At 40.0% G+C, this 12,722-nt stretch overlaps 1 protein-coding gene across 2 annotated transcripts; it reads left to right on the top strand.

The window, feature by feature from the left end:
* Positions 1–993: 993 nt before the first annotated feature.
* Positions 994–12,289, top strand: pnpla3 (patatin-like phospholipase domain containing 3). Of its 2 annotated transcripts, XM_005475579.4 has the most exons (10): positions 994–1,306; positions 2,251–2,483; positions 2,565–2,630; positions 5,341–5,550; positions 6,186–6,332; positions 9,204–9,264; positions 9,378–9,551; positions 9,644–9,776; positions 9,873–9,980; positions 10,185–12,289. In XM_005475579.4, the coding sequence occupies exons 1-10, from the start codon at positions 1,120–1,122 to the stop codon at positions 10,405–10,407; spliced, it is 1,542 nt and encodes a 513-aa protein (XP_005475636.1). In that variant the 5' UTR covers positions 994–1,119; the 3' UTR covers positions 10,408–12,289. The 2 variants fall into 2 exon arrangements, with proteins under 2 accessions (XP_005475636.1, XP_003449836.1); XM_003449788.5 differs by lacking the exon at positions 6,186–6,332 and having other exon boundaries at positions 1,120–1,306.
* The last annotated feature ends 433 nt before the right edge of the window (positions 12,290–12,722 follow it).

Raw genomic sequence — 12,722 nt, 5'->3', positions numbered from 1 at the left:
CTAACACCCCTCTCAGCAAGACAACGACCTAAAGCAAACAACCAGCACACCTTCTGGAGTTATTGCATGATAAAGTTATAAAATCTGCGTGGTTAAATAAGACCTGATGATAGCAGGTTATAGATAATTTCCATCTAATATGGCAGAGCTTGATTGGATTTATCAGGAAGAATAGGAAAGAATAGGATTAACTGCTTAGATGCAGGTGTGCAAAGCCCGTGGAGTCTTACATAAGAAGACTGAACGGTGTTACTGCTGTCAAAGTGATTTCTAGAAACTACTAAATTATATAAACGTGGCATTTCAGTTTGAAATGTTCTTAATACATTTCTAAAATAAATAAATAAATAACAAAATTAGAAAATAAAGTCAAAAAAGAAATGTCTAGTCCTTTGTGCAACATGCATTCACACTTCATCTGTCAGTCTTATTCCCGCAGAGAACAGATTAGACATTTCAATCTTTTAGAGTTCTATATATTTTCATGGTGCATTGTGGATTTATCTTCAAACAAAAACATTTTATCAATAAAGACGAAGCCTAAAACACAGTGAAATGATTTTAAAGACAGAACTTTCATATACTGTTAATGTTGGCCATTGTGTTTTTAACTAGTACTTTGTCACCTTTTTCAGGTGGTGTGACGTCGCGGAGTGCGAGTCAGAAACTTTTCTACTGATTGGATGGATTGGTTCATGTGACGATCCTATCCAAGCCTCAGTAACCTGTGCTGCCTTTTTCCAACTCGGTAATAGGAAGACTTTCAAATTACTTACGACATCATGTTTTATGTTGCTTTGACATGTCATTTAAGTGGAATAAGATGATCGAGTTGATGGCTCTTTGTTAAAATACGCCGTTTTAATAAACAGTGACAGTAGAAATGCACATGTGTATATATAATACAAATAAATCGATAAGTGGAACATAGTGGTGTTGATTCGGTGAATATTGCGTTTTCTGACAGTCATTGAACGCACCACAGTTTGTTTTTATAGCTGGTTGTTGTCTTGTTGCGTGCGTTCCTTCTGGCCGCGCGGCGGTGACAGGCTTGACAGCTTGGTGTCCTGCTCCGTCTTCGTTAGCTGTCAGAACACCCCAGCGAGGGAATGCCCCGCTATGTTCGACTTAAGCCGTGGCTGGAACCTGTCCTTCGCTGGTTGCGGCTTCCTGGGCATTTATCATATCGGAGTAGCCAGCTGTCTGCTGGAGAAAGCTCCGTACCTTATCAAAGAGGCCACTAAGCTGTATGGGGCTTCGGCCGGTGCGCTGACCGCCTCGATGCTCGCCAGCGAGGCACCCATAGGTAAGATACAATGCTGGGGCTCGGAAGCCTGAATAATAATAAACACGTAAAATGATATTCATTACCGAATATGATTTGATAGGCTGCTGGCGATATGTATAAATATGGGTTCAGCATGTCTGTACATAGCAGGCTTCTGTAGAGTTAGCAGGCGTAAAGAAAGTTGCACTTGACAAGAGTTTTGAGAGATTTAGGTCGATTTCATAAACAACAGGAACCTTAAAGTTAGTAGAAAGTTGTATACATTGTAAATATACTTTAAAATATTTGTATATATGAAACGTTGTTTAAAACATAGGCTACTTATAGTGAAAACCATTAACATGTTAGCATGCAAATATATAAAGTCGGTGTTTTTATTAATAAAGTAATAATAAACGTTTATATCTAAGGCACCTTTCAGATTTCTACAGCAGAAACCCCAAAAAAGGGAGAGAGAGAAGATCAAAACAATCACATGAAACCCCCATCATAAAAAAAAAAAATAACCTTATAGAGTATAAAGCTATTAGACTGGATCATTGGGGCAGTTCCACATGTTCCACATTAAGTGTACTGTAAATTCACTCTAAAGCACAATTAAAAGTGTAATAGTCTAGTAGCTAATTTCTGTTCAAGGTTAGATCTTACTTGTCAGTCACTTGAGACCAGTAGTACTGCAAACTTGACATATCAATTCATATATGTGCAATGCTTATACAGAGCAGGCAGAGAATGTCTTTCATTGATATACATGTATATATGTATAGGTTGTGTTCAAATAGGACTGTCTCATACCACAACATGACTGTGCTTGAGTTCGAGGCACCCTTTCACTTTCTTTCTCATGATGAAGCAATCATTACGGACTGATTTCATCTGTAAACCTAGACTGACGCCCAGGTTATCATCAATAGCGTCAGACAATACTGATACAGGCTTAATTGGCGTGTTTTCATTCCCAGCTAAATGCTGTGAAGATGTGATTGAGGTGGCTAAGGAGGCCAGAAAGAGAAACCTGGGCCCTCTTCATCCAACTTTCAACCTGATTAAGGTGTTAAGGTCTGGCCTGAATCGTAACCTGCCCTCTGACGCGCACACCCTGGCCTCAGAGCGACTGTGCGTCTCTCTGACCAGAGTGTCTGATGGGGAGAATGTGCTCGTGTCAGAGTTTGACTCCAAAGATGAGCTCATTCAGGTGAGGAGAAAGAGGTGGTGGATATATTCCACATAACAGGGGGTGGGTGTTCTCTACTTTAACCTCATGCTCTATCCACAGGCGCTCATCTGCAGCTGTTTTATCCCCATCTACTGTGGACTGATCCCTCCGTGCTTCAAAGGAGTGGTAGGTTTGCTTCTTTACATGTATGTATGCGTGTTTCTGCTTTGGGGAAGCAGAAGCACACATGTGACTAAAAAAACAGAAAAAGAAGAAGGAAGCTTGAGTGAAGAAAAAATGTAGCAATAAGCAAAGTTGAAAAGCATTGAGTGGATGCAAAAGAGTGAAATCCTCTGAGCATAAAAAACTGGGTCGTCTTGTATAATCACATTTGATTGTAGATTTTTTTAAGCATTAAAAATGAAGAAGGAAAATACGCATTTAATATACAGAGTACAGACTGTGGGATGGCTTTGTGTTCCTACACAAGTAGTCAATCTGAGCATTGATAAAGAAGCTGCAGGTCCCAGCATATAGCTGTTTGCTTTACTGTGACTTATCAGCAGCTCTTGGACTTTGGCAGCAATCTCATCCAATAATCAGATCAACTTTCTATCTGCTATTACCACAATTATAATTAAGACAATCAGAACTGGATTTAGATCCAGTTATATAATAATATAATAGCAAAATCATAAAAGTGGAGTTCATCATAGTCACAGCAGATAAAAATAATAAACCTGATAACATAAAGAATTGTAACATCTTCTAGAATTCAACCCAATTTCCTTGAAATTGCCTAACAAATACACAAACATTAAGTGTTGACTGGATTATCCTAAAAATAATGGAGATATCTGGCAAATTGCAACTATGGTAACACTAATTACATAATTAATATGACTATTTCCATATAGAGAAATGAATGTAGCAGCTGTTGGTTTGTTGACTTACATTCTGAAGCCTTGGGTTTAATAATTAGGTAATTAATATTTTCAAAAGAAAGAGTGATTTTCACTGACTTAGCCGAATGTGCTGACGTAACATGTATTGAGAACAGTCAGTGCTTTTTGAATGGCAGAGTTTAGAGTCAGACTCCTTTGGAGTCAGCATCTGAATGATATTACACTTTCAGCGACTTACTTTGACTTTTCCCTTTTGGCTCTTCACTTGTCTGAGGAAACACAGGCTTTGCTGGGACTTACAACATACAGTGTGTTAATTTAGAGTGAGATGACTGTAGGAGTTACGTTTACAGTAAAATGCCTGTTCTGAACTTTTTAAATTTGCACCTACACACGTCATCCAGAAGAGAAACTAAAACTACAAGTGAAACTAAAAAGAAACTTGACTGTTGTTAGTGCTGATGTCGCCTTTCAGAGTTATACTGAAGTTCAGTTGATATGGGTGTAGTAAAAATGACAGCGTGGCTACTGAAATGCCACTATCACTGAGCTCCACCACATTTTTATATTTTAGTGATAATCAGAACATTTCAGTTTCTGCTATCAGAGAATGTCAATTGTCAGTTACACTTACAGTTCATACAGGTTTCATTTATTAAAAATGAAAAGAGTCCAACAACAAACACTGTTTGATGTTATAGAAATGCCATTTTTAGCGGACAGGGTGGAGCTAATAATAAGAAGATGCTACTTTGAATTACAAAAGGGAATGAAAGACTCAAAGAAAACAGAAAAAAAACAGAAATAATATTGAAAAGCCCAAATAAATGAGTGCAATTTTGTGTCAGTTAAAGTTTATTTAAATTCTTATTGACAATTGAAGCAGCTGACATGTCAGTGTGATAACAAAATCTAAAAGCTTTGTAATCAAAGATAAACACAGTGACAAAAATCACCAAATACATAGAAAATGAATAGGGGCCCAACTTCAGTGGTGTAAATGAACACAGGATTTATAATGTATAAAATCAAATGCAGTTAATACCGTAAAAGATTTGTACTCCATCCAAACAACAAAACAGGACACCTGGTTTCTTTTCACCCTGAATAGACGTTGTTGTCTGAAACTTGGTGCTGAAGTTCAGTGTGAACACAGAGAAAGTACAGCTCAGTAAGCTAATGTGTGATTTCACTGAAATGTTTGTTGTGTGGCTGATTGCATATGCACATGCAGACAGAAGTCTAACATTAGGTGTAGGTTTCTAATAAAGTTCTTTTTTTCACTTTGCCTGATATGTTTGGCCATGAGGTTCTGCCACAGTCAGATGTCTCCAAATACTAAAGAAACAAATAAAGTGCTAAAACCTTTAAAACCTTTAGCTAGTACTATTAAGGAAATAAAATAGTAATTATACTATATTTAAGTTAATTAAATACACTCATGTAGCAAAGATTCATTTATATAGCTTTAAAAAGAACAACATGTTTTTACTCTGTGTGCACAGTCAACTGTTCCCTTACTGACCTACTTTCCATCACGCTTCACATTCCTAACACAGAGGCTGCATTCTCTGTTGCTAACGTCTAGCAGGCTGAATGACATTTTACTAATGGCACTTAAAAGGATTTTAATTCCTTTAAGTGCTTTAAATTAGAAAGCCCTGCTTTCGTATTCCATCGGTCGAGAGAATGAAATGGAATCAGAACATTTCATTACATAAAAACTGGGTAAAGCTAAAATTGTGTCAAATGTGAAGCCTGGGTTTTAAAATTGTAAGTGTCCTGTGTGATGGTAGGTGAGAGCAGTCACAGGAAAAATTAAACGGTGGATCAAAATGTGCATACCAAAAAAGTCTGTAATTTGGCCCAGTTATCAGGGTGTAGCAGAAAAGAATAGTTTCCTTGTGTTTCATCGTGGCCTGTTCTATAAATGACAACCAAGAGTGATGTGTTTAGTGCAGGTATATTGGTAACTGTCTATGTGTGTTCAGCGTTACGTAGACGGTGGGATCAGTGATAACCTGCCACAGTCAGAGCTGAAGAACACCATCACCATCTCTCCTTTCTCTGGCGAAAGTGACATCTGTCCACGGGATAAGTCCACCAGCTTTCATGAGCTGCGTTTCACCAACACCAGCATCCAGATGAACATGGGCAACATGTACCGCCTCAGCAGGGCTCTCTTTCCACCAGAACCCAAGGTAGGTACCTGTGCAGCACTAGTTACATCCACACTGGAGGCGATGTACTCGTTGTGCATTGCGTTGTAGCTGATGGCCAGTTTCTTGCAGACATTCCAGGCTTTGGTTGTGTAGGCCATGTAGTGTATTTACTACCAGGTCATATGTCAATCAGCAGTATCTTGCACTCTCACTGAGAGTCGCTTCAGTCACATGTTTTTAAGTAGAGAATAGTTTATCTCAGTTTCAGCCTGTTTTGTGTCTCTGCAAGTTATTTCTCCCATAGTCACTTGAAGACTTTCAATGGTCTCTGAATTCCACTGTGGTCACACTTCCTGTGCAGACACAGCTTTATAGTGACATTCTACTTTTGCTCATGGCGTGGATGTTCCTGGTGACCCATTTCTTAGTCAACTAAACGAGGAAAAAACATTAGACTGAGGCCAGTCGGCGACATGCATGTGCCAATCCCACCAGGAAAAGGAGGGAGACCCTATTTTAGATTTTCAACTTTTTAAAGTTGAAAATCTAAAATAACAAAGCAGTAAATCAACCAGCTGTTTGATGGAAAAGTTTATGTGGAATAGGCTAATGTGAATAGGTGAGTTTTGAGTCTGGACTTAAAAAGAGGGAGGAAGTGATGTTTCTTATCTCAGGAGGAAGGAGTTCCAAAGACGGGGGGCAGAGCAGCAGAAAGGCCTGCGCCCCACGGTGGCCAGCCGGGGGGAAGGGATGGAAAGAGAAAGAGAGGAGGAGGATCTGAGACACCGAGAAGGAATGGTGATCTGAACCAGGTCAGAGAGGTATGAAGGCGAGAGATGATGGATAGCCTTGAATGTGTACTAAAGTATCTTGAAATTGATGCGGTATTTAACCGGAAGCCAGTGCAGCTGCTGCAGAGCAGGGGTGATGTGGTGCATAGAAGGGGTCCTGGTGATAATACGAGCAGCAGAGTTCTGGACACGTTGAAGCTTATGGATAGATTTTTGAACAACACCAAATAGGAGAGAGTTGCAGTAATCGATCTGGGAAGTGACCAGGCTATGAACAAGAATGGCAGAGGCATGTGGGGAGAGAAAAGGACGGAGACGATTAATGTTACAGAGTTGGAAATATGCAGACCGAGTGATGTTATTGATGTGTGAGTTAAAAGATAGAGTACCATTAAGGATGACACCCAGACTTTTCACACATGGGGAAACGGAGACCAGCGAGTTATTGATTGTAATAGAAAAGCTATTAGTTCTGGATGGTGTTTGTTTAGTGCCGACCAGGAGCAGCTCAGATTTGTTACCACTGAGTTTGAGAAAATTAGAAGAGAACTATGAATTTAGTTCGGCTAAACAGAGGGTGAGGGAGGACGGGGGGGAGAGCAGTATCAGGTTTACTGGACAAATAAAGCTGGGTGTCATCAGCATAACAGTGAAACTGAATACTGTATTTACGAAAAATGTGTCCAAGCAGAAGAAGGTAGATAATGAAAAGAAGGGGCCCCAGGACAGATCCCTGGGGCACGCCTGCAACCAGAGGAAAGGACTGAGAAGTAAAGGATTTAAGTCGAATAAACTGAGTGCAATCAAACAAGTATGATTTAAACCAGGCTAGTGAGATATGGGAGAGACCGATGGAGGCTAGCCTACTGAGGAGAATTGAGTGAGAAATAGTATCAGAAGCAGCACTCAGATCGCAAAAATTACCCGATAGCAGAATCAGCTGTCTGTGAAGTTATGATTAAGGTAACAGCTAGCAGCTATGGTTGGTAATAAACTGACAAAATTACTGTGGGAGCTTGGCAGCTAATTAGCTCTGCTGACAGTTAATAGACAGCGTTAATATAACGGGATGACAAGTGTTAAGCTTCGGATAAACAATGAGAAAAATCGACAACAACTAGACAGAAATAATAAAAGTCCACCTTATAACTCTATATCTGCAAGAAAATGTGGTGCAAAGTCATTAGAAGCTCAGCGGTACCTCAGACAACCTATTGTCTGATTTTGTGCTTTTTTGCGTTACCTAAGAGAATCTCTAAAATGTAGTGACTCTCTGTGCTTGTATATTGTAACATTTACCTACTAACTGTTGTCACAGTGGCTGCTGTGCAGCAGAAGTCAAAGTGGTGTTGTACACTATCTTTCATTTTAATTACAGTAGTTCTAAGTGAATCAAGTGAACACTATCCAGACTCTATAGTTGATTTCCTGATGTTTGTGCCAGAGAGGTCCTATGGTGCTAAATGCAACATTAACCTGAATTTTAAAACATCTGTTAAATTAATATCCCCTGAACAGATTCCCCAAAATTAGCAGATTTGGTTTCTCGTGGATCACCAGGATGATTTAAAGTAATTCCATACATTGATGTTGCAGCAGATTACTGAATGGTTTAGCTTGCAGCCACTAAATGTAATTGTTATTATTCAAATCGAAGCCAAGTTTCCTCCTGTTATTTCCTGCCACTGTGATGACTGTCAGTTAACCTCTAAGATAAGGTGACCTTTGACCTTGTTGGAGTACATCTATTTGCTGTATCATTGCTATATAGCCTCACCCCCTTCTCGTGTGTGTATGCATACCTTATCTGGGTCCTATGATTTTGTCAATGAGCTCACTTATCTGTGTCTGGGGGATGTGTGTTTTTTCCTAGAATGATATCACTATATCACTTCACCTGAAAAACAAGTCCACACATTACATGCCTGAACACAGTGAGACCTTAATACAAACATGCGTGCTTGGCAAATATGTGTCTCCTGTGGCCTGACCATTCCAGCCAATGAAATGAGCATCTCCTAACAATGTCACAGTTTGCTTGTATTGAAGCTATTACGCAGTAAAACAAACTAACAGCAGACCTGATGACATGACTCTGTACCTTTCACTTGCCAAAACACTGTAAAGCTTAACAATAACAATTTTAACAGTGCTAAACTATATGTTAGGAAGTATTTGATTTTTTTAGGGAGATTGTTTCAATATTATAGTATTACGATTCCAACAATCTTAAAAGTTAATATCTTGGTGTGTCCACCTTCATGAGATTGTTCCATGGACCAGTTCTTTTTGCGTGTGCTCAGATTGGTATTGCCATAATTTGTAGAAACATTTTTTGCACATTAGTGAACCTCTGCCCATCTTTACTTTCTTAAACTCTGCCTCTCTAAGATCCTGTTTTTTATACTAATCACTTACAACCTGATTATTTCACTTTAGTACCACTTACTTTTCCACCCTTTGTTGTACCATCCTTGCTTTTTTATACCTTCAAATCCATCCATCCTCTTTTTCTTATCCTATTCATGGTCCCGGGGGGCTGGAGCATATCCTAAATGATATAAGAGAGAGGCAGACAACATTTCACACTCACATTCACACTTAGGGCCAATTTAGAACCACTGATTAACCTAACCCCACTAACCTCATGGAGATGGGGAAGCTAGAGAACTCGGAGAGAACCCATGCAGACATGGGGAGAACATGCAAATTGGTGAAGGGTGGATCTTGATATATCTGAGATGATATTTTTCATGAAGAAGTAAAATGTCTTATTGTAAATACTTAACTTTTTTCCATGAATGAATTGCGGCTTTATTAGGTCAGCAACATTTATATAGCTTTCCAATGTTTCTTGAATTGGGGCTGTAGAATATATATTTTCTGCCTCCCTGTCCACAGGTGCTGGCTGAGATGTGTCAGAGCGGTTATAAAGATGCTCTACGCTTTCTTGAAGAGAACAGTGAGTCCTCTATTGCTTGGTTGCTTTGGTGATTCTACAATTTACACACTTTCCTAACAGCCTCTAGTTTGACATTTGGACTGTGTTACCTATGTGGTGTTTTTTGGTACCAGACCTGCTTGCACTGGAGTGTCCCACTGCTGGCCCTTCCCTACCAGAGAGCTCGATCAGCTGCTGCAACAATACTGAAACAACCAAGGAGTGGGTGCTCCGAAGGCTCCGACTACTTCGTAAACAGCACTGTAGGCTGGATGAACACATTAGTCTGCCTACTTCAATCAAGAAAGGTATGGTATGATTCCAGAACAAGCACAGATTCAGAATTCTTCTTTAAAACGTTGTTTAAATAACTGCGTCCTATTCTGTATGTGGCTGTCAGTGTTCTGTGAGGCCTGCCAAGAGAGATCCGGACTGTATGGCAGGGTATCTGGGATGCTGCCAGTAAGGGTGGCCTCCTACATGCTCATGCCATACACACTTCCTGTACAGTCAGCATACTCAGTGGCCCAGAGGTAAGACAGAGGTCGCATCAATAACGGCATGTCACTTCTGACCAAATGAGTGTTGATCTTAAAATAAGCTGGTGTCAAATCTTTGCTTTGGACCAGGTTTGTAGAGTGGATCCCAGAGGTGCCCGCTGATGTCCGTTGGCTGTTTGAGGTGGCAGGTGATGTGTACCGACAGGCCTGGAAAGGGGAACAAGCCAGCGCTATGAGGTGACAGAAAATATGGCATACAGAGTCATTTTCAAACAAACAATAGAGGTTTAGCCTCAGACGCCTTCAGACATATCCTCTTTCCAATAATCCTGAAGCTGGAAAAATATCTTCATTTTTTTCGGTTTTCATTATTCTCATTGTGGAGTCCAGATCACGTCTTACTTCTATACATGAATCTTGTTTTTATTGCTTTTTGTACAGTGAGCCCTGCCTGAGGAAATGCCTGAGTGTTCCACCGCTATCTTCGGAGTGTGAGCCCAGTCAGAAAGATATCCCACCTGCTCTTTCCTCTGTCGAGCTCCACAGCAACTACTGGGAAATCCCCAAATCTACCTTCTCCTCGTCTCATCAGAGACATCCAGCCATCGATCCCTCCTCACCACAGGATGTCTGCTTCTTTGTTGGCATCCAAGATGAACCTTAGAGCGTTCACAACGGTCAGATGCTCCAGGACCTGAACTTTAACAGAAACACGGTCTAATGTCAGCTCTCTTGTTGAGACAAGGATGGATTGTTGGATGGTAGAAATTTTAGCCAATAATCACTGGTGTGTATCTGTTTTTTACACTGACTCTGAACACTCCATCCAGTGCAAAGAGTATTGTACTTCTGTGATGTGTTTTATGACCTAAATCAGTGCGCAGCACAGTATGATATCTATCTACTTCCCTAACTATTTTTAAGTTTAAAATATGCAAACATAGGAACCATCCTGGTGCATTTAATCACAGCTTCTTTCTTTCCCTTCAAATATTGACTCTTTGTCCATTTCACCACGCTGATGGACTTGTACCGTTGAGTGAGATCTCCAAGGTTTGTGGTCCCAATCACTAATTTAAAGGTTTTTTTCAGTATATAATGATTTTAATTTTCTAAATAATGCTCCACAGAGTAAAACGGGTACCAGAGAAGGCGGGGCTACCGTGTGAAGGTGTCCTTTGGTTGTCAGTGCGATTAAAATTCCAGAGTGACTGATTATATTCAATATAATGTGAAACTAGGGACTGAGACCGCAAAGTCATCAGGAGTCTTTTTTTAGGTCATAGCTGAAAGCTGTTTTACTAAAAAGAGACTTTTTGTAACAACAGGAGTCAGCCTGTGGTGGCCTTTAAGGAGAATGCAAGTTTAAGGCACTTCCTTATTGCCTTTAACACCTGAAATCTGTTTTATTTATCTGTAAGTCTATGGCTCTAATGTTACAAATCTTGGTACAACAGTCCTTAGCATTAATCCAGGTGATCTTTCCAGGATTTGTGAGTAAAACCAAGTTGTTCACTTAATTGGAACAATACCAAAATAGGTAACTCTTCATCAGTACTGCATAAGGAGAGGCTATTTCACATTAATGGGCAGAGTTATGTGTGATGATGGGTCTGGGGTAAAAAGCTGTTCCTGAGACTGGTTGTCTATTATTTGGTGGCCGCTTACCGTCAGGCGACTCTTCTAAGCTGATGATGACCTGGATGTGATGAGTGTCTGAGAATGTTAGTGGTTCTGTTTTGGCAGCGGTGTCTGTAGATATGTTCAAGGGAGGGAAGAAGGCAGCCGATGCCGTTTTGTGCAGTAGCAATGACCCATGCCCAAATTACTAGTCGGCCACTGAAAACTGATGAAAAATGTTTCTGCTAGAGAAAATGCACTGAAGCTGACATTTTCAGGTTAAAGGCTGGTTCTGGTCCTGGGCCAGCTAGGCAAAGGGGAATGCAATCAGTGGTACAAGTCACATCAGCCCATTACCTCTGGCCAATAATGCAGTGCATAGGCTGAATGCTGATTGGCTGAAAGGAAGGGGTCAACTGAAAAGGGAATGACCACAGCCCACTTAATCTGCAGTACAAAGAATTTCTTTGTGCACTATGAAGTCTGTAATTCCAGCAAAAGGACCAACACAACCACAAACAAGAGTGGCCTATGTTCCAGTTATTAAACAGTACGTGTATATTTTTAAACTATAACAGCAATGTCAAGTTGTTTGCATCTGCAAAGTCCTATGTAGCAGCACCAACCATGCTGGAGCCAATACGTGCCATTTTTATAGGACAAACCCACAGTTTCAGCATGGACGAAGACATGCTCCAGTATACCACAAAACTTTACAAACTTTTAAAACTACAAAATTAAGTCCAAAATTGAAAACAGGCTCGTTTTAATTCCCTTCTTTTAAGTTTAAAAAATCAACTCAATATGCCATTTCTCAGAGATTTGCTGGTAGTTACGTGGTCAGATCCTGAAATATTTTTTGTTTCCCGCAAATGTAAAGTTATGTTAAAGCACTGTGATATTTCAAGATTAAACAATTGATAATTGATTCCTGTGTTTTGTGTGTGTGTGTGTGTGTGTGTGTGTGTGTGTGTGTGAGACCACCAATCTTTACATTGAAAGAAAAAACAGCATCGAGTAGTTGCAAATGTAAACAGATGGTTCCTGGTGGCAGTGCACACGAGGTAATGAAACACCAGGCTTCATCATGGCACAAGAGAACTTCAGAAGTCATCCGCAACAAAGGGAGAAAGTCCCAGAAGGATTACAATCTCAGGAGCAGTCCATAATTCAAGTGTGTATGTAGAGCAGACAGCAGTGTGACTAAAATATGACCACAAAACAACAAAAATATGCAACTTCTATATATAAAGTCAAACACAGAGAGTTCCTGTAATGCTGTGATTTTGACTGGATGGCTGATATAGTTTTGAAACAAACCTCTTCATTCTTCATGCAGAACATGGAAAAACCTGCTCT

The sequence above is a fragment of the Oreochromis niloticus genome, linkage group LG17, assembly GCF_001858045.2.
Source record: "Oreochromis niloticus isolate F11D_XX linkage group LG17, O_niloticus_UMD_NMBU, whole genome shotgun sequence".
NCBI lineage: Eukaryota > Metazoa > Chordata > Actinopteri > Cichliformes > Cichlidae > Oreochromis > Oreochromis niloticus.
Note: the sequence above shows the minus strand (reverse complement) of the source record. Positions and strands in the feature narration are given on the sequence as shown.